Raw genomic sequence first — 19,746 nt, forward strand, 5'->3', positions numbered from 1 at the left:
CCCCCCCCCTTATGTCTTGGCCATCGTGTGGCTGATCTCAGTAGCTTTGTTCTGTAAAGCTCTGTATAAATTTCCTGCGTTCACTGTGCTGGAGTGAGGCTGGAGGGACCCCTTCAAACCCCCCCCCATTACCCCCCCCCCCACCTCAGACCCCCCCTCCCCCAATCCCCACAGCTGGGTGGGAGGTGACCCCCAGGCCTCCAGGAGGGCTTTTTAATAATCTAGGGGGGGGGGGAGGCTGGGGGTGGGGGAGGGAAGCTGTGAGGCAGCAGAGGCTGTGCCAGGGGAGATGGAGTAGCCCCGGGTGGGGATGGAGCAGCCCTGTTTTGGGGGGGGGGGGGGGGGGGGGGAGGGTGGTTAGGAGCATTCCCTGGGCGGGGGTGGGGGGCACAGAAGCAACTCTGAGAGCATGGAGCAACCCTGGAGGGGAAAGGAGAAGCTTTGGGGCAATGGAGCAGCCCTGGAAGGAGATGGAGAATCCGGGGGGGGGGGGGGGGAAGGCACCAGGAGCAGCCCTTGGGGGAGGGGGGGGAGCAGCCCTGAGGGGCAAGAGCAGCCCTGGGGGGGGATGGGTGTGTGTTGGGGGTGTCACGGAGAAGCCCTGTGAGTGATAGAAGAGTTCCTGCAGGGGGTAAAGAAGTAGCTCTGGTTGGGCAGAAGCAGCCCCGGGGGGGGGACAGGGAGCAGTCCTGGGAGGGGATAGGAGCAGCCCTGGGGGGGGGACAGGAGCAGCCCTGAGGGGAAAAGGAGCAGCCCGGGGAGGGGGGACAGGAGCAGCCTGTGGGGGGAGTAAAGCATCCCCGGGTGGGGGTGGACAGAAGCAGCCGGGGGGGGGGGGCATGGAACAGTCCTGGGGGGCAGAAGTTGTGGGGGAGGACGCCTGGGATCTTGCCTGGAGGTGCAGAGGTGGAGGTGGAGGGGAGGGGACAGACCCCCGTGGTAAGAGCAGGGCTGAGTCTAGGGGAGGGGGAAGGTGGAGGGGGGGTGTCGAGGACTGTTTTGGCGAGGGGGGGGGCGATCTGTTCTGGCTCTGCCCCGAAGTGACCTTGGCGAAGTCACCGTCACCTCTCTGTGCCTCAGTTTCCCCCATCTGTAAAATGGGGGTCGGGGAGCTGGGTTTTGGGGAGGTGGGAGGGGCGGGGGGGGGGGTCACACCTCACACACCCCACCCCCCCCCCGGTACCGACCTTTGTACAGTGCTGTGAGGTTCCCGGATGCAATATTCTGCCCAGCCCCCCCCCCCCCCCCCCCCCCAAATGGGGGTGGACCAGGACCCCCCTTCCTTTCCCCACCCTGGCCCCTGACACCACCCCCGCCCCCCCTCGGGGGTCAATCCTGCTCCTCTTGGCTCTGGGGGGGGTTAGGGGGGGGTCTGGTGGTGCGTGGGGGGCGCTGAGGCTCACATTAAAGGAGGCTGAATTGGACACTTCGCTCTCTGCTTGCGGCAGTGGGACCCCTGCCCAGGGCGGGGATGGGGTCCTGGGGGGGGAGGGGGGTGGGAGGAAGGGTTGGATATGTTCCGGGGGGGGGGGTCTTTGCGCCCCCCCTTCTCCCCCCCATCCTGGAAACTTTACAGGGGCTGACATGGGGGCTCCAGAGACCCCTGAGGGAAGGCTGGGTGCTTGCAGCCCCCTGACCTGCTGGCCCTGGGGGAGGTTGGGGGGCGGGGGGGGGGGGCGGCGCTTGTAGCAACATTTTGGGGGCGGGGAGGGGGAGTAGGGACAGGCTCGGAGCATCCCCAGACACGGCTCAGCACCAGCCCCTTTGCAAAGCCAAAGCCGGGGCCCTGCAGAAGGTGGGTGCAGGATGCGACCCTCGGTGGGCACTGGGCAGGGTGGAGGCTGGGGGGCGGTGGCCTGGGGGAGGTCAGGGGCCGCATCCTGCCCACGCAGGGCCCCAGGCAGGCTTTGGGGCGGTGCTTTGGCGTTAATCTTTAACCGCTGGTGCCTGGTGGTGGCAGCGGCCAAGGGACAGCCCCGGGGCCACGTCCCAGCATGAGACGGGCAGGTAATGATGGGGGGGAGGGGGCTCGGTTGGGGTGGGCCACTGCCCTGCAGGGACACGGGGTGGCACAGCAGAGCCGCTCTGATTGGCATGAGCTCAGGGGGGTCCTTGGTAGGGGGGATTGGCACAGCTGGCAGTGATGCTCTGGGGGACCTTTCTCCTCCTCCTGCCCCAAGGGTCCTGCTCCAGGCGGGCACCGGCAGCACCGCTGGCTGCTCTCCCACTCACCCAGGGGCACTGCCAGTCTGGGCTGTGGGGCACCAGGGTGGGCTGGCAGCACCAAGAGGAGCTCACAGTGGGGAGGTGACATCACCTGGGGCACGGGTTGGGGCGGTCACAAAGAGGTCCCCGGGTCAGTGGGCACCCTGGTGAGCAATGGGCAGGGGGGAAGGTGGCTCTGGGGGGCAGGCTCCGGTGTGCCCAGTAGGCACCCCTGGCACCTGTGTGGGTTTGCTCCCATCCCTGCTCATTTGGGAGCCTCTCCTCCAGCAGGGCCCAGCCCAGAGGCCAGAGAAGCCAAGCAGCCACCCAAGGGACCTCCATCACCCCAAGGCTACTGGGAGCCACTGGCCGAGCCCCGCCTCGCCGCTGGGGAGCCAGGGCTGCCGGGTATGGAGCTGGGCACCAGGGTGCTGAGCCACCAAGCTGGGGATGGAGGAGTTCAACCCCTGCTTCACCTGCATCAAGTCCTCAGTGAGGGCTACTGGGGCTGCTGGGGGGGTGGGGATCTGGCCTGGCTGCTCACTGCCATCCTCCTGGGGCTGTGCCCCCTCCAGGCTGGCACCTACTGCCCGGCCTGGGCACAAGCAGCTGCCTTCTTCTCCTTCCTCCTCACCATGCTGCTCTGCCTCCTCTGCCTCCAGAAGTGGAGGTGTGAGGTGGCCCAGAAGCACCAGGAGGTCCCTGGGAATCCTGCTGGCACCAGGAGCGGGCACAGCCCCGGTGGTGCCCCCTGGTGTGGTGTGAGGGCAGCCTCGAACTCCTCCTTTGTGCCCCAAAGCCTTCTCCAGCCCGAGCCAGGCGTGTGGTCTTTGAGGACGAGGTGATGCCACCGAGGAAACCCTCGAGGAGGGTCCCCCCTGCCAAGGAGGGCAAGAAACCAGGGCTCAGGTCTATGGCCCCCCACCCTGGCACCTCGGCCAGGCACCGTCCCGGATTATGTGGTGTAAGTGACCCCCACGGGGATTGGCACAACCACGGGACAGGTTGGCACAGAGCCCTGGGCACCCACCACACCCAACCAGGAGGCTCCTGCTGGCCTGGGGCTGTGGGCAGCATTCAGGCGGGGGGGGGGGGGGGGGCAATGTGTCTCTCTGCCACCCCCTGAGCCTTGGTGGCTTCACGGTGCCACAGAAAGTACCCAGCGATCCGGAGCCCCCGGCAGCGGCAGGGCTACAAGGGAGTCTTCCAGGACCAGCTGGGCGAGTACACAGAGCTGCTGGGGCAGGTCCGTGCCACCTGGCACGGGCTGGGTGCCCAGGAGGTGACCAGGCGCCAGGTGCCCCAGCATGCCACCCGCAGGAGGACGGTGGGTCCGCTGGGCACTGCGGTGGGGCGTGAGGAGGCTGGCAGGTCTGGCTGGGGACTGGGGGTGAGCCTCGGGGGAGGGAACAGCAGCCGGGTTCAGCTGGGTTGGGGGGAGGGACTGGGGGCCACGGAGGACTGGGAGGGGACGTGGGGGACACCCCAGGTCTGTGCTCGAAGTCACCTGGCAGGCTGCTGGAGAAGTAATGAGCGGCGGCATTTGGGCTACGCCCTGGGCGAGCTTGGCACCGTGCGGGTCTGGGCGAGCCTGGCTGTCTCCAAGGCTCCCTCCTTAGTGCCAGGCTGCATGGCCAGGCAGAGCTTCCCCCCCTCCCCCAGCGCTCTAGGTTGCCTCTTTCAGCCCCCCAGGGTGGGCACAGGGTGGCCCAGGTCCGGCACGAGTTAAGTGAGGAAGAAGAGGGTGAGCAGAGGAGGGGCTCGGGATGGGTTCTGCATTCTGGGGAGCTTGTGGGGTCGGGGAGGGTGCAAGCCCACAGCCTGCCCCCACCAGAGGCAAGGCTGTGCCCAGCTGAGCATGGTGCAACCAGCAGGATTTGGCCTCCCTGGCGAAGCAGCAGCAGCAGCGCTGCCAGTACCTGAAGCTGAAGCTGACTCACATCAAGGCTCAGATCCGGGAGTTCGACCACCGCGGGCACACGACCCCGGGACGAGGACCCCAGGAGCTGGGGGCTGGGGTGGTGATGCTGTAAGTTGCACCCAGCGCCCTCCCAGTGCCCACTCAGCCCCCAGCCACCTGGACCCACCAGGGCATGGAGAATGAGCCCACTGGCTCCCTGTGGGCAAGGTGGGATGAGGGACCCCAGGATGCAGACCCTGGGAACTGCGTGCTGGGGGTGGTGGTGCTGTAAGGATGGCACTCAGCGCCCTCCAGTGCCCACCTGGCACCCGCCCAGTGCCCACACAGTGCCTACCCAGCCACCTGGACCCACCAGGGCATGGAGAATGAACCCACTGGCTCCTGGTGGGCAAGGTGGGATGAGGACCCCAGGAGCAGGGTGCTGGGGATGGGGTGGTGGATGCTGTAAGAATGCACCCAGTGCCCACCCAGCATCCACCTGGTGCCCACCCCCAATGCCCAGCCAGCCACCTGGACCCACCAGGGCATGGAGAATGAACCCTCTAGCTCCTGATGGGCAAGGTGGATGAGGACCCCAGAATCCGGACCCCAGGAGCTGAGTGCTGGGGATGGGCTGTTGGTGGTGTAAGAATGCACCCAGCACCCTCCCAGTGCCCACCCAGTGCCCGGACCCACCAGGGCATGGAGAATGTACCCACAGGCTCCCAGTGGACAAGATTGGGATGAGGACCCCAGGAGCTGGATGCTGGGGATGGGGGTGGTGACGCCAGAGGGATGCATCCAGTGCCCACCCAGCGCCCACCCAGCGCCCACCCAGCGACCTGGACCCACCGGGACATAGAGAAGGACCCCACAGGCCCCCTGGGTGCTGCTGGTTTTGGGGTGCTCTGGGTGCTCCGTGCCCTGGGATCTCCCCAGGAAATGCCCTGGGCGCTGGGTGGGCACTGCCTGTCCCCAGGTGGGTGCTGAGCCCCTGGCTGTGTCCCCACCTCGCTCCATGTAAGTGTTGGGGACCCTGCCACCCCCTTTTTTCTAGCGGCAGAGCTGGTCAGAGCTGCTGTAAATAAACCACGAGGTGATTATATTGTTGGGGAGGTGGTGTGTCTTTTGGGGGGGGCCTTCAGGGGCACCCCCCAGCAAACACCTCCCACCCCGGCACCCATCGAACCCCAAGAAAGCAACTGCGGACAAGGGGAGGGGTCCAAGATAGGGGCAGAACCGATCCCCTCCCCCGGCCCCCGAAACCCTAAAGGGACCCGGGGGGTGCGGGGACCCCCAGACCGGGGGGTCCCCCGCCCCGTGTGGCCCCGGCCCCTCCCCAGTTGAACGAGGACTCCTCCGGAGCCGTTCCGGCTGCAGCGCAGCGGGAACCGAGGCGGCCCCGGGGCTCGTCCGTCCCCCGCCCCATGCCACCCCTCCCCGGAGGCGGAAACCGGGGCCGGTCTCCAGCAGGTCCGGTCGCCTCTGAGCCGTCGTTCCCGGCTGCCATTTTAAGGTGAACAAAGAGGCGGAGGCACGGGCAGGTGAGTGGCTCCGTGGCGGACGGGATCCCCCTGGCACCAGCACCGGCACCCGGGTCCGGCACCGGGAGGGGGGAGTGAGCTACAGGTACGGGGAGGGTGCATCGCGTTGGGGGGGGTCTCTGCTCCCCGTCGTTCAAGGAGGGGTTTCTCCGTCCCCGGCGTCCTTACCGGGTTCCCCACCGGGAACTCCACCGAGCTGCCCAGCGGCTCCCCACCGATACCGGGCTCCCCCCCCAGCACCGGCGTTCCCCACGGGGCCCCCCACCGATACCGGTGTCCCCACCGACCACTGGAGACCCCTCCGGGCTCCCCACTAGAATCGGGGGTCCCCGCTGCGCTCCCCACCGGTACCAGCGTCCCCACCGACACTGGAGACCCCTCCGGGCTCCCCACTAGAACCGGGGTCCCCGCTGCGCTCCCCCACCGGTACCAGCGGTCCCCACCGACACTGGAGACCCCTCCGGGCTCCCCACTAGAACCGGGGTCCCCGCTGCGCTCCCCACCGGTACCAGCGTCCCCACCGACACTGGAGACCCCACCGAGCTCCCCACTAGAACCGACGTTCCCAATAGGCTGTCACCGGTACCGGGGGCGCCCAAGGGGGTCCCCACTCGCACCAGTACTGGGTTCCTCACCGGTACCGGGCTCCTCACTGGGGGTCCATACCGACACCGGGGTCCCCACCGGAGTCCTCAGCAGCCGGCTCTGGGATCCCCGCTGTGGTTCCCACGGGCACCAGTACCGGAATCGCCACCGGTACCGGAATCGCCACCGGGACTTCCCACCGGCACCGGGGTTCCCAGAGCCGCAGCCGCGGCAGGTGGTAGGCGGCGGCTCCTCCCGGGGGGAGCGGGGTCAGGGTTGGGGTCTCTGCCCCTCTGAGCCCCTTTCTTCCCGTGTGCTCCTCGCCGGTACCGGGATGCTCCAGGTCACCTCTCTCCGGTTATGGCTCCGGGAGGCTGAGACACCCCCACCCCCCCAAGCCCCGCTCCGGGAGGGGTCCCCGCTGTGCCGGGGGGGCGTTTGGGGTGGGGGGGATGCAAAGCACAAGGGCAGAGGTGAATGCATCTGGGCTCGGTGGGGCTGGGGGGTTATGGGCACCCCCTGAAGCCGGCAGGTGAGGGCTGACTTGGGGAGGTGCTGCCCCAGCCCCTTGGGGGGCACTCCCGGGCCGGTGCCCACCCTTGGTGTGTAGGTCAAGTGGTGCCAACCTCCTCTTCCTCCTCTCTTCACATCTCCCTCCCAGCCCCGAGGGGGCTGATCCTGCCCCGTTGAGCCCTGGCACCGCCGGCTTGGGTTTCACCCCGGGTTCAGGTTTCCTGCTCCTGGCTCCGGGATGAGGGTCGCGGGCTTGGGGAGGGGGTCTCTGAGGTGGGGAGGGAGGGGGGAGGCGTCGCTGATTTTGGAAGAAACTCCACGGTTTTGAGAATCAATTTGCCCTGAACTGTTGCTGCTGTTATTATTATCATCATCATCCTCCTCCTCATCCTCCAGGCTGGAGGGAGGGTCCTCTGAGTTGGGGAATCTCTGATTTTTGGGGACACCCCCCCCAGTTTTTTCAGGAGCAATTTACCCTTTGCTCCCCGGGCTGATGCCTAATTCCCCTCATTAATATAATTGTTATAATAATTATTAGATGAGGATTATTTGTATGGTTACTGGGGGAAGGGATTTCACCCTGGGCCAGGGCAGCTCTGGGCTTGGGGGGGGGGTGTGGGGTGTGTGTGTCTCCAGGCCAAGGGATGGGGGGGCGGGGGAGGTGTCTTTGCATTTGGGGGAGTCTCTGATTTGGGGGGGAAGGAGGGAGGGGGAGAATTTTTAAGGAGCAATTTGTCCCTTTTCTTCATCTTCTTTTCTTCTTATTTTTTTCTTCTCTTCTTCTCTTCTTTTCTTATCTCCTTCTCCCCTTCTCTCCTCCTCCTTCTCTCCTCCTCCTTCTCTCCCTCCTTCTCTCCTCCTCCTTCTCTCCTCCTCCTCCTCTCCTCCTCCTCTCCTCCTCCTCTCCTCCTCCTCTCCTCCTCCTCTCTCTTCCTCCTCCTCTCTCTTCCTCCTCCTCCTCTCTTCCTCCTCCTCTCTCTTCCTCCTCCTCTCTCTTCCTCCTCCTCTTCTTCCTCCTCCTCTCTCTTCCTCCTCCTCTCCTCCTCCTCCTCTCCTCCTGTTCTCCTTTCCTCCTTCTCTTCTTCTCTCTCTCCTTCTCTTCTCTTCTCTTCTCTTCTCTTCTCTTCTCTTCTCTTCTCTTCTCTTCTCTTCTCTTCTCGTCTCTTCTCTTCTCTTCTCTTCTCTTCTCTTCTCTTCTCTTCTCTCTCTTCTCTTCTCTTTCTCTTCTCTTCTCCTTCTCCTTCTCCTTCTCCTTCTCCTTCTCCTTCTCCTTCTCCTTCTCCTTCTCCTTCTCCTTCTCCCTCTCCTTCTCCTTCTCCTTCTCCCTCTCCTTCTCCTTCTCCTTCTCTCCCTCTCCCTCTCCCTCTCCTTCTCCCTCTCCTTCTCCTTCTCTTCTTTCTTTCTTATTTTCTTCTTCTTTTATTTTTTTCTCCTTCTTTTCTCCATCTTCTCATTATTATCACTATTATTGGAGGGCTCTTTTGGCTGGGGGGGGGAGGTCTCTATAGTGATTTGAGGAGGGGAGAAACCCCACATTTTTGAGCAGCAATTTCCCCCTTTTCCTTGGGCCTGGGGGCAATTTGCCCTCTCTTCTTCTTCTTCATATTAATAATATTAATAGCATGAGTAATTTAATTGTTATTGTTTCAATCCAGCCCAAGCTGCTGACGGAGGAGGAGCCCTCGGGGTTGGCACCTGCCTCGGGTAAGAGGTTTTGGGGCTGGCTTCCAAGAATCCAGCCTCCTTCAGCCGCTGTCTGGTCGCCGTGGTCGGGGGTGGTCACAGGGCAGGCTCCCTGGCGTGTGCCAGGCTCTGCTGCATGCGTGCCAGGGCCGTGCTGCGCCCTGCTGTGCCCTGCTGTGCCCTGCTGGCTGTGCTGGGCGACGCTGGGTGAGTCACTTCTCCCCGTGCCTCAGTTTCCCCACGAGCGGCGAGGTGACTCCGGCGGCGCTGGGGCCAGGCGGGAGGTTGGTGACAGCGACAAGGGGAACAAAGTCCCCACGGGGCGGGCGCAGGGGACAGAAACTTGGCAGTGCCACCTCTCCTCCGTGCGGGCAGTGCCACCTCTCCTCTGTGCAGCCAGCTCCTGGTGCTCAGCCAGCTCCCAGTGCTCTGCTCCTAGTGCTCAGCTCCCGGGGCTCAGACGGTTCCTGGTGCTCAGCCAGCTCGCGGTGCTCAGCTAACTCCCAGGGCTCAGACAGCTCCCAGGGCTCAGCTGGGTCCTGGGGCTCCACCATCTCCTGGTGCTCCACTGGCTCCTGGTGCTCAGTTCCTGGTGCTCAGCCATCTCCCAGTGCTCCGCTCCTGGTACTCAGCTCCTGGTGTTCTGCCATCTCCCGGTGCTCCGCTCCTGGGCCTGCACTCCTGGTGCTCAGCCCCTAGTCCTCAACTCCCAGTGCTCTGCTCCTGGTGCTCAGCTCTGGTGCTCAGCCAGGACCCAGTGCTCCACCATCTCCTGGTGCTCTGCCAGCTCCCGGCGCTCCGCTCCCGGCACTCAGCCGGCTCTGAGGACTCCATCTCTCCACCAGGTCCTGCCCACCCGTGCCAGACCCCAGGACCACCACCACCATGTTCAGCAAGAAGTCCTACGACGGCCCCCCGACAGGCTACGGCCCCCCCACAGGCTATGGCTCCCCCACGGGCTACGGCCCCCCCCACGGGCTACGGCTCCCCCACGGGCTACGGCTCCCCCTCCGGCTATGGCTACGGCTACGACTCCGGCGTCCGCTCGCCGCCGCCCGGCTCCTACTACCTGGAGGATGTTCCTCAGCACTTCTACAAGTGGACCTCCCCCCCCGGCGTGGTGAGGCTGCTGCAGGCGGCGGTCATCCTCCTCTGCGTCGCCATCTTCGCCTGCGTGGCCTCCACCCTGGCCTGGGAGTACGGCTACAGCTTGAGCGGCCTCTACGGCAGCGGCCTGGGGGGGTTCTACGGCTCCAGTTACTACGGGGGGAGCCTGGCCTACGGCTCTGCCTACGGGGGGTACTACGGGGCGGGGGTGACCAACCCGCGGGTGGCCAACGGCTTCATGATGGCCATGGCGGTGCTGTGCTTCCTCAGCCAGCTGGGGCTCTTCGTGGCCAGCATCAGCAAGTCGCGGAGCTGCCGGTCCCGCCGCTTCTACCTGCTGGTGCTGGTGGCCTGCGCCCTGCTGGCCTTCCTCATGCTCGTGGCCTCCATCGTCTACGTGGTGGGGGTCAACCCCCAGGCGCAGATGGGGAGCAGCTACTACTACAACCCCCTGCTGACCATGTGCAACCAGATCTACACCACCGGCTTCACCAACCAGTACCTCTACCACTACTGCACCGTCGACCCCCAGGAGGTGAGGGGGGCGTCCCCAACCCCCCACCCCAGCTGGGGCTAGGCTGCCCCTCCGCTTTGTGCCAAGCTCCCTCCTTCTCTTTGTGCCATACTCCTTCCTGTGTGCCAAACTCCTTCCTCTTTGTGCCAAACTCCCTCCTGTGTGCCAGACTCCCTCTTGCCAAACTCGTGTGCCAAACTCCCCCTCCTCTTTGTGCCATACTCCCTCCTGTGCCAAACTCCTTCCTCCTGTGTGCCAGACTCCCCCTCCTTTTTGTGCCAAACTCCCTCCTCCCTCCTGTGTGCCAAACTCCCTCCTCTTTGTGCCAGACTTCCTCTCCTCTTTGTGCCAAACTCGCCCCCTGACAAACTCCCTCCTCTTTGTGCCAAACTCCTTCCTCTTTGTGCCAAACTCCTTCCTCTTTGTGCCAGACTCCCTCTCCTCTTTGTGCCAGACTCCTTGCTGGGCATCTCCCATGGCACTGAGTGTGAGAGCAGCGTCCTCGGTGCCCGCAGGCCCTGCCCTCGGGCTGTGCTGGGTTGGGTGGTCCCAGCTGTGGGTGTGGGGCTGGGGAGGGCAGGGGGGGCCTGGTGCTGCAGGCTCCCAGTGGATCCCAGCAGGAGGAACTGGGCTGAGCCGGCTGCTGGCACCGGGGAGTTTCGGGGAGGGGATGGGGCTGCGGTCCCAGCACCAGTTTCTGGTACTTTGCTCTCACCCCTTGTAAAAGCTGGGGCAGGATGGGTGCGGGACCAGGCTGCCAGCTGGGTGCCAGCTGGGTGCCAGCTCTCCTCAAGGACCCGTGGTGCTGCCAGCCCAGTTTGAGGAGCCCAAGGTGGGGGTCAGTGGGGCAGTGAGAGGCCTTCAAACCAAGCCCAGCAGCCCCAGTTTCGGCTGGGGCCGGCAGGGATCCTGCCTGGCACAAGGGCTGGGACTGGCGCTGCCGGTTCCCAGCCGGCTGTGCCGGCCCTGCCGCATTCCTGTGCCCTGAGCAGGGGGGAGCTGGGGCACCCTGCCTGCTCCTGCTCCTGCTCCCTCCTCCAGGCCAAGCCTGGCCTCATCTGTCCTCTCCTGGCCCTGATCTCGGTGAAGCTGCAGAGATCTGGCTCCTGGCAGACCACCCAAGCTGGCACTGGGCTCCAGGTGCCACGTGGAGATGCCAGCGGCCAACCTGCTGCTCCCCAAGCCCCCACACTCATCCTGTCCCCTCCCTGCTGTGTCAACCAGCCCCTGCCCACTGCAGGAGCTGGCCCCAAAGCTTCCCAGCCCCATGGTGGGCTCCATCCTGCTCCTGTCCTTCTCCCTTCACCGTGATGGGAGGTCCAACCTTGGGGCTAAGGGAGCAGTTCCCATGCAGCTCAAGGAGGGATCTGGAAACCCCCCTCTGCCCCGGGGGGGGATCTTCACAGCCCTGTGAGACCCCCACCCTGAGAGACTTCCTTCCCTTCCACCCCTCCAGGCTGTGGCCATCGTCTGTGGGTTCCTCATCGTCATCCTCCTCTGCCTCATCTGCTTCTTCGCTCAGCGGACACGGAGCAAGATCTGGAGGTATGGGAAGCCAAACATCTACTGGGACAAGATGCCAGTGGTGCAGGAGGGTCCCAACGTGGAGGAGTGGGTGAGTTTGAGTGCCAGTGGGTGCCCAGAGCTGGGGTGGGGGTGGGGGTGGTCTTCTCCTGCTTAACCCTCCCCAAAATCATCCTCCCTGCCTGCCCTTCATCAGGCTGGGGTGGGGGGGGGGGGCACCACACAAGCCCAGCCAGGATTTTATGCCAGGAGGTTGTTTCCCCCTGGCTTGTGCCACCTGGGTGCCAGGTCCCAGGGAGCTCCCAGGGCACGGTGTTGTCACTGCCTGCTGCTCACTGGGTCCCTCCCTGGCCACCTTGGTTCGGTGCTGTCGGTTTTGCCCGGCCGGGACTGTTCGCTGGCACCACGAGGCTCGGCCCCAGAGGTGCCAGGCTGGGTAAACTGGTTTCAAACTGCCTGAAAAACAAACAGGGTGGGATCTGATGGGCTGGAGGCCAGGAGCAGGGCTCTGAGGTTTCATCTCCTGTCCCCTTTGGTCGCCCCTGGCTCGGGGACGCCGGCCGTGGGACGCTGCCCGGTGACACCACTTTGGTTTCAGTCTTGGCAATGATTAACTTGGGCTGCCTGGGGCTGTGCCACGCTGCTGCTGTGGAGCAAGCCAAGGGCTTTGCAGCAACCAAACTGGCACCAATCTCAGCCTGTGTCTCTTGGCTGAGGGGTGCTGGGGAGCTCAGCCCCCTCCCCTTCCCCACTGCGTGTCAGGATGTGCCCCTTCCTCTCCTTGCCCTCAGCTGGTGACTCAGCAGAGCCCAGGGCATGAAGAGGCTGTGGGAATTCTGCAGCCTTCCATGGGGAAGGAGCCTTTGAAATCCACCCCTGTGCCCAAGCACAGCTCTTGGGGGCTGCCATGCTCTGGTCTCAGAGCCCCCAGTGGGAACTGAGTGTCTCTGTCCCATCCCAGTCCCATCCCATTTATCCCAAACCCTCCCTGCAATCCCAATCCCATTTGATCTATCCCAAACCCTCCCTGCAATCCCAAAGCAGTTGCTCTGCAGCCCCTGGCAGCTGTTCTGGATGGGACAGCAGGGAGGGGCTGCATCCCTGTCCCTGTCCCCATCCCCTTTATTTCAAACCTTTACCAAAATCTCCATCCCAGTCCCATCCCATTTATCCCAAACCCTCCCTGCAATCCCAATCCCAATCCCATTTGATCTATCCCAAACCCTCCCTGCAATCCCAGAGCAGTTGCTCTGCAGCCCCTGGCAGCTGCTCTGGCTGGGACAGCAGGCAGGGGCTGTATCCCTGTCCCCATTCCATTTATCCCAAACCTTTACTGCAATCCCCATCCCAATCCCATTTGATTTACCCCAAACCCTCCCTGCAATCCCAGAGCAGTCGCTCTGCAGCCCCTGGCAGCTGCTCTGGCTGGGACAGCAGGCAGGGGCTGTATCCCTGTCCCCATCCCATTTATCCCAAACCTTTACCACAATCTCCATCCCATCTATCCCAAACCCTCCTTGGAATCCCCATCCCAATCTCATCCCATTTATCCCAACCCCTCCCTGTGACCTCAAACCAGAGCAGGCCCTGGAAGCTCTTCCCCTGGGACAGCAGGCAGGGACTTTATCCTTGTCCTTACCCCCATTCCACTCCCAGTCCCATCTATCCCAACCCCTGCCTGCAGTCCCAGGGCAGAGCAGCCCCTGGAAGCTGTGCTCTGTGCTGGGGCCCTGGGCAGCTCCCATATTTATTTATTTTGCCTTATTTTTCCCTCTGAATTCCCTTTTGTTCTGCTTTTATTTATTTTCATTCCATGTCCCTCCCTTGTGAAGCATTTCCTGACCCTACTGGGACCAGACTGGGGTTTGGGGGTGGGGGGGAAACAAGACCCTGAGCTCCACCTTCACCTTTAGCTTCTCCTTGAGGAGGTTGGGTGACACAGCCCTGCTGGAAGGGGACACTGCAGTGGGGAGGAACCAGGGTGTGAAGGCTCCTGGGACGTCTGGTTCCCACTTTATGGCAGGGGACTGAGATAAGGAAGTGACCTTCGAGCAGGTGTGAGCTGCTGGCTGCTTGCTCCTCTCCTGCTGTGCCAAGGGGACCTGCCTGTGCCCACGTGCTGGGGGCCACCTCACCTGGTGCCCACCCCCCTCACCCCCCACCCCCCCCCCCCAGCTAACAGAGCCTTTTGTTAGTTGAGGGAGGGGAAGAAAAGTGCTGGAGGAGGAAGTGGCTTCTCCGGCCGGAGCTCCGTGTCCCCAGGGCCACCATCCCAGGCTGGGACCAGCTTCCGGCACAAACAACCCACAAAGGGCAGGAAGGAAAGGGGAGGGAGGGACAGACGGACGTCCCACGTCCTCCTTGAGGAGCCTGGGGCAGCAGAGAGGGTCTGTGGGTGGGGGGATGATGCTGGGCAAAGCCTGGGAGGTATCACCCTGGGGGTACAGAGCTGGGCACCAGGACTCCTCCTGGGCTGTGTCTCCCGGTGGGACCCACCCGTGGTGGCTCTGCTGTGCACTGGGATCTGTAGTCACTTTGGGGCCACCACCACCACAACCCTCCTTCTGCCCACCCCTGGCACTCCCTCTGCTCTCCATCCCCCACCACAGCTCTGCTGCCTGGGAGGTATCACCCTGGGGGTACAGAGCTGGGCACCAGGACCCCTCCTGGGCTGTGTCTCCCGGTGGGACCCATCCCGTGGTGGCTCTGCTATGGCTCTGGGACCTGTGGCTACTTTGGGGCCACCACCACCACAACCCTCCTTCTGCCCACCCCTGGCACCCCCTCTGCTCTCCACCCCCCCACCTCTGCCAGGGCTTGTCCTGCCTGTCCCTATCCCTATCCAAACCCCTGCCAGGAGGTCTCCAGGGTGTCTCTAGCTCCGTGTGGTGGTGCCCAGTGGCATCCTCATGTGCCTGGCACTGTGAGCAGTGCCCTACTGGTGTGCCCCCCTGCTCCCCAGCCCTGGCACACGGCTGAGGCCCTCTCCCTGCTGCAGGTGAAGAACGTGGCGGACGGGGCTGCCAGCGTGCAGGACGAGACAGCCACCTTGGCCTACTCAGAGAAGCCAACCAGCCCCATCACTGCCCCTCCATACAGCCCCCCCTCCTACAGCTACCCCCCCCAGAACGGATACTACCCCTCAGGGACCTACAGCAGCAGGGGGTGAGTGGCCAGGTGGGGAGGAGACTCCGGGGACCACTCTGTGCTGGTCCCCCGAGAAGGGCAACCAAGCTGGGGGAGGGTCTGGAGAACAGGGCTGGGGAGGAGCAGCTGAGGGAGCTGGGAGGGTTTAGGGGAGGGAGAAGAGGAGGCTGAGGGAGACCTCATTGCTCTCTGCAGCTCCCTGAGAGGAGGTTGGAGCCAGGTGGGGGTTGGGCTTTGCTCCCTAGGAACAAAAGGTAGGGCAAGAGGAAATGGCTTCAAGTTGCACCGGGAGGTTGGAAATGAGAAGAAGCTTCTTCACTGGCACAGGCTGCCCAGGGAGGCTGTGGCTGCCCCCTCCCTGGAGGTGTTCAAGGCCAGGTTAGATGAGGCCTTGAGCAGCCTGGGCTGGTGGGAGGTGTCCCTGCCCATGGCAGGGGTTGGAACTGGATGAGCTTTCAGGTCCCTTCCAACCCAACCCATTCTGTGAATCTATGAACTCCCTGAAAGGAGGTTGGAGCTGGGCTGGGGTTGGTCTCGTCTCCCTAGAACAATCAACAGGACAAGAGGCAATGGCCTCAGGTGTCCCCAGGGGAGGTTCAGGTTAGCCATGAAGAACAGTTTCTTCCCCTTGAGGGCTGTCCAGACCTGGCCCAGGGCAGTGGTGGAGTCCCCATCCCTGGAGGGGTTTCAAAGCTGTGCAGCTGTGGTGCTGAGTACCACAGTTTGATGGTGCCCTGGGGCAGTGCTGGGTTCAGGGTTGGGCTGAATGATCTGCAAAGTGTCTTCCAACCCAAACAATTGCATGGTTCCATGTCCCCCACAGTGAGCACCCAGACCAAGCAGTCAGCCCTAGCCCAGCAGAGGAGAAGCCAAGGGAGCAGCCCAGCAAGGCCCCCACCCGCCGCGGGCGCCGGCGCCGGCGCAACCCTGAGCTGGATGAGTCCCAGTATGAGACTGACTACACCACAGCAGTGGAGTCCAGCGATGAGAGAGACCAGGAGCAGTGGGCCAGGTGAGAGAGGGCACCACAGAACTGTCAGGGTTGGAAGGGACTTCAAGGGTCATCCCCTTCCAACCCCCCTGCCATGGGCAGGGACACCTCACACCACAGCAGGTTGCTCACAGCCACATCCAGCCTGGCTGCAAACACCTCCAGGCAGGAGGCTTCCACCACCTCCCTGAGCAACCTGTGCCAGGCTCTCACCACCCTCCTGGGGAACAACTTCTTCCTAACATCCAATCTGAATGTCCCCACTTCCAGTTCTGCTCCATCCCCCCCAGTCCTGTCACCCTCTGACACCCTCAAAAGTCCCTCCCCAGCTTTCTTATAGCCCCCTTCAGATACTGGAAGGCCACAAGAAGGTCTCCCTGGAGCCTTCTCCTCTCCAGACTGAACAGCCCAAACTCTCTCAGTCTGTCCTCACAGCAGAGCAGCTTCAGCCCTCTGCTCATCCTCATGGCCCTTCTCTGGACACCTTCCAGCCCCTCCAGATCCTTCCTGGCACAGAGGCTCCAGAACTGGACACAGAGCTCCAGGTGGGGTCACAGCAGAGAGATACAGAGAGGCAGAATCCCCTCCCTGAACATGCTGGCCACAGAGCTCCAGCTGTGGTGTAGAGAGGCAGAATCACCTCCCAGTCTCAAGCTGTGCCAGGGGAGATTTGGGCTGGATGTTAGGAAGAAGTTCTTCCCAGCAAGAGAGATTGGCCCTGGGGATGTGCTGCCCAGGGAGGTGGTGGAGTCCCCATCACTGGAGGTGTTCAGGAAGAGCCTGGATGAGGCCTCTGGAGCCATGGTTTGGTTCATGAGATGGTGCTGGGTGAGAGGTTGGACTGGATGATCTTGAAGGTCTTTTCCAACCTGGTTAATTCTATTCTGATTCTACTTCTGATTCTAATTCTGATTCTGATCCTGATCCTACTTCTGATCCTAATTCTGATCCTGATTCTGATCCTACTTCTGATTCTGATCCTAATTCTGAATCTAATTCTAATTCTTATTCTGATTCTCATCCTAATTGTGATTCTGATCTTACTTCTGATTCTGATCCTAATTGTGATTCTGATTCTGATCCTACTTCTGATTCTAATTCTGATTCTGATCCTAATTGTGATTCTGATTCTGATTCTACTTCTGATTCTTATCTGACTCTAATTCTGATTCTGATTCTGATTCTGATCCTACTTCTGATTCTGATCCTAATTCTGATTCTAATTCTTATTCTGATTCTGATCCTAATTGTGATTCTGATTCTGATCCTACTTCTGATTCTAATTCTGATTCTGATCCTACTTCTGATTCTGGTCCTACTTCTGATTCTAATTCTGATTCTGATCCTACTTCTAATTCTGATTCTGATCCTAATTCTGATTCTAATTCTTATTCTGATTCTGATCCTAATTGTGATTCTGATCCTACTTCTAATTCTGATCCTGATTCTGATCCTACTTCTGATTCTGATCCTGACTCTAATTCTGATCCTACTTCTGATTCTGATCCTGATTCTGATCCTAATTGTGATTCTGATTCTGATCCTACTTCTGATTCTTATTCTGACTCTAATTCTGATCCTGATTCTGATTCTACTTCTGATTCTAATTCTAATTCTGATTCTAATTCTGATTCTGATCCTACTTCTGATTCTGATCCTAATTCTGATCCTGCTTCTAATTCTGATTCTGATCCTAATTGTGATTCTGATTCTACTTCTGACTCTAATTCTAATTCTGATTCTGATTCTACTTCTGATTCTTATTCTGACTCTGATTCTGATCCTAATTCTGATTCTAATTCTGGTTCTGATTCCACTTCTGACTCTGCTCCTGACTCTGCTCCTGATTCTCCTCCCGCAGCCTGTACCCCCCGGTCAGCTCGGACGGCGCCCGCCAGAGGTACAAGCAGGAGTTCGACAGCGACCTGCGGCGCTACAAGCAGCTGTGCGCCGAGATGGACAGAGTCAACGACCAGCTCAACCAGCTCAGCAGGCAGCTGGACAGCATCTCTGAGGACAGCCCCCAGTACCAGGTCAGGGCTCCTGGTGGCACCTGTGGAACTGCTGCCACCACGGCAGGGCATCACAGAAGGCTCCTGGGGGGCAGCTGGGATGCTGCGAGGCGTGGAGGGGGAAATGATGGAGGACCTTGGGGTGCTGGAGGGCAGCAGGGATGGATGCTGTAGGACCTTGGGGTGCTGGAGGGCAGCAGGGATGGATGCTGTAGGACCTTGGGGTGCTGGAGGGCAGCAGGGATGGATGCTGTAGGACCTTGGGGTGCTGGAGGGCAGCAGGGACGGATGCTGGAGGACCTTGGGGTGCTGGAGGGCATCAGGGATGGATGCTGTAGGACTTTGGTAAGCTGCAGGGCATCAGGGATGGATGCTTTGGGGCTTGGGATACTGGAAGGTACCAGGGATGGATGCTGTGGGGCTTGGGATACTGGAAGGTACCAGGGATGGATGTGGTGGAACATTTGAGATATTGGTGGGCATCTGGGATGGATGTTGTGGGGCCTTGGGATGCTGGAGGCTGCCTGGGGTGGATTTTGTGGGGCCTTGGGATGCTGGAGGCTGCCTGGGGTGGATTTTGTGGGGCCTTGGGATGCTGGAGGCTGCCTGGGGTGGATTTTGTGGGGCCTTGGGATGCTGGAGGCTGCCTGGGGTGGATTTTGTGGGGCCTTGGGATGCTGGAGGTCATCAAGGACAGACGCTGTGGAGCCTCAAGGTGTTGGAGGGCACTGGGGCTACCATGGGGCATCAGGGGTGAAGGTCACTGCTCATGCCCATGGGGCAGCTACTCTCATGCCCCCTCCCCAGCCATGAGAGCAGCCAGTTGTGACCCCCCCACACCCCACCCCTTCCCTTGCAGGAGGTGGCAGAGGAGTACAACAGGCTGAAGGACCTCAAGCGGGTGAGTGTGCAGCGTTCCCCCAGTTCCAGCTGAAGGAGGGGGGTTTGGGGTGGGGGTGGGGGGTTGGAAACTGTGCCCCCACCCTCCCCACCCCCCTATCTGCAGCCCCCTCCTCACTGTGCTGCCTTTCAGAGCCCTGACTACCAGACCAAGAAGCAGGAGACCAAAACCCTCCGCAACAAACTCTTCCACATCAAGAGGATGGTGAACGACTACGACAAGATGAGAGGGTAGCCTGTGGCCCCCTCCCCACAGCCTCCACCACAAGGGGGTCCCTGCCCCACCCCCACCCCCCCCCGTTTTCAAGGACTTTGGTGCATTTGGTACCTTTGTTTGTATACACAAAGCCCCAAGCCTCCCCCTGCCCCCCCCTCGATTCAAAGCCGCCCCTCAAACGTCGGTGCCAAGGGGCTGGGGCTGGCTGCTGGAGTGAGCCCCCCCTTCCCTGCCCCCCAATATGTGCCCCCTCCCCCTTCATACACTTTGTGCCTTCTCCCCCTGCACATTTGGGGGCTGCAGGACCCCTCCCATTGGTGTAAATGGATTTGGGGAGGGGCTGCAACCTTTCCTCCCCCCCCCCCCCCGACCCCTCCAACCTCTGCCAGCAGCAGGGGCAGGGTGGTGGCAGCCCAGTGCTGGGAGATGAAGCATCCCTCAGCTGGGCACCTGGGGCTGAGGGGGGTACAGAGCCCTGCAGCCCCCTCCCCACAGCCAAGCTGCCCTTTTTGGAGGGGGGGAGGGAGGAGATTTCCTAAGGCCCTGGCTGAACCTGGGTCATTTTTGCTCTTTTGTAATAAATGAAATCTGTTCATCTGTGGATTTGAAACTGCTGCTGGGGGCCAGGGGAGGAGGGGGGCCCAGGAATGTCCCAGTGTGTCCCTCCCCCTTCCCCCACCATGGACCTGACATCCCTGTGGTGCTGCACAGATCCTGCTCTGAGCCTCCCCCCCTGCCCCCAGCCCTCACCTCTCTGTGCTGTGGGGGTGGGAAGGGGGCCCCAGAGCCCTACCCTGGGATCCTCCTGGGAAAAGCCCCAAAATCCCAGCTTGTAGGGAGTGAGGGGGGTGTTGAAACTCCAAACCACCTGCCCCCACCTTAGAGAGGACCCTCAAACCCCCCA

At 61.9% G+C, this 19,746-nt stretch overlaps 1 protein-coding gene and 1 long non-coding RNA gene across 4 annotated transcripts; both read left to right on the plus strand.

The window, feature by feature from the left end:
• The first annotated feature begins 1,949 nt into the window (after positions 1-1,949).
• LOC137450135 (uncharacterized) lies at positions 1,950-5,196 on the plus strand. 2 transcript variants are annotated; one of them, XR_010989543.1, is made up of 5 exons: positions 1,950-2,007; positions 2,494-2,613; positions 3,005-3,169; positions 3,358-3,532; positions 4,080-5,196. It is a non-coding gene; the product is annotated as an uncharacterized lncRNA (long non-coding RNA). The 2 variants fall into 2 exon arrangements; XR_010989544.1 differs by having other exon boundaries at positions 1,960-2,007; positions 2,497-2,613.
• Positions 5,197-5,655: 459 nt separating this feature from the next.
• On the plus strand, positions 5,656-19,437 carry LOC137450120 (occludin-like). Of its 2 annotated transcripts, XM_068156338.1 has the most exons (9): positions 5,656-5,734; positions 8,403-8,451; positions 9,276-10,072; positions 11,508-11,666; positions 14,574-14,740; positions 15,546-15,734; positions 17,575-17,746; positions 18,585-18,626; positions 18,759-19,437. In XM_068156338.1, the coding sequence occupies exons 3-9, from the start codon at positions 9,374-9,376 to the stop codon at positions 18,858-18,860; spliced, it is 1,530 nt and encodes a 509-aa protein (XP_068012439.1). In that variant the 5' UTR covers positions 5,656-5,734; positions 8,403-8,451; positions 9,276-9,373; the 3' UTR covers positions 18,861-19,437. The 2 variants fall into 2 exon arrangements, with proteins under 2 accessions (XP_068012439.1, XP_068012438.1); XM_068156337.1 differs by lacking the exon at positions 5,656-5,734 and having other exon boundaries at positions 8,109-8,451.
• Positions 19,438-19,746: the final 309 nt, after the last annotated feature.

Source organism: Melanerpes formicivorus, unplaced genomic scaffold, assembly GCF_026170545.1.
Source record: "Melanerpes formicivorus ecotype bairdi unplaced genomic scaffold, bMelFor1.0.p_v2 SCAF_34, whole genome shotgun sequence".
In the NCBI taxonomy this organism is placed as follows: domain Eukaryota; kingdom Metazoa; phylum Chordata; class Aves; order Piciformes; family Picidae; genus Melanerpes; species Melanerpes formicivorus.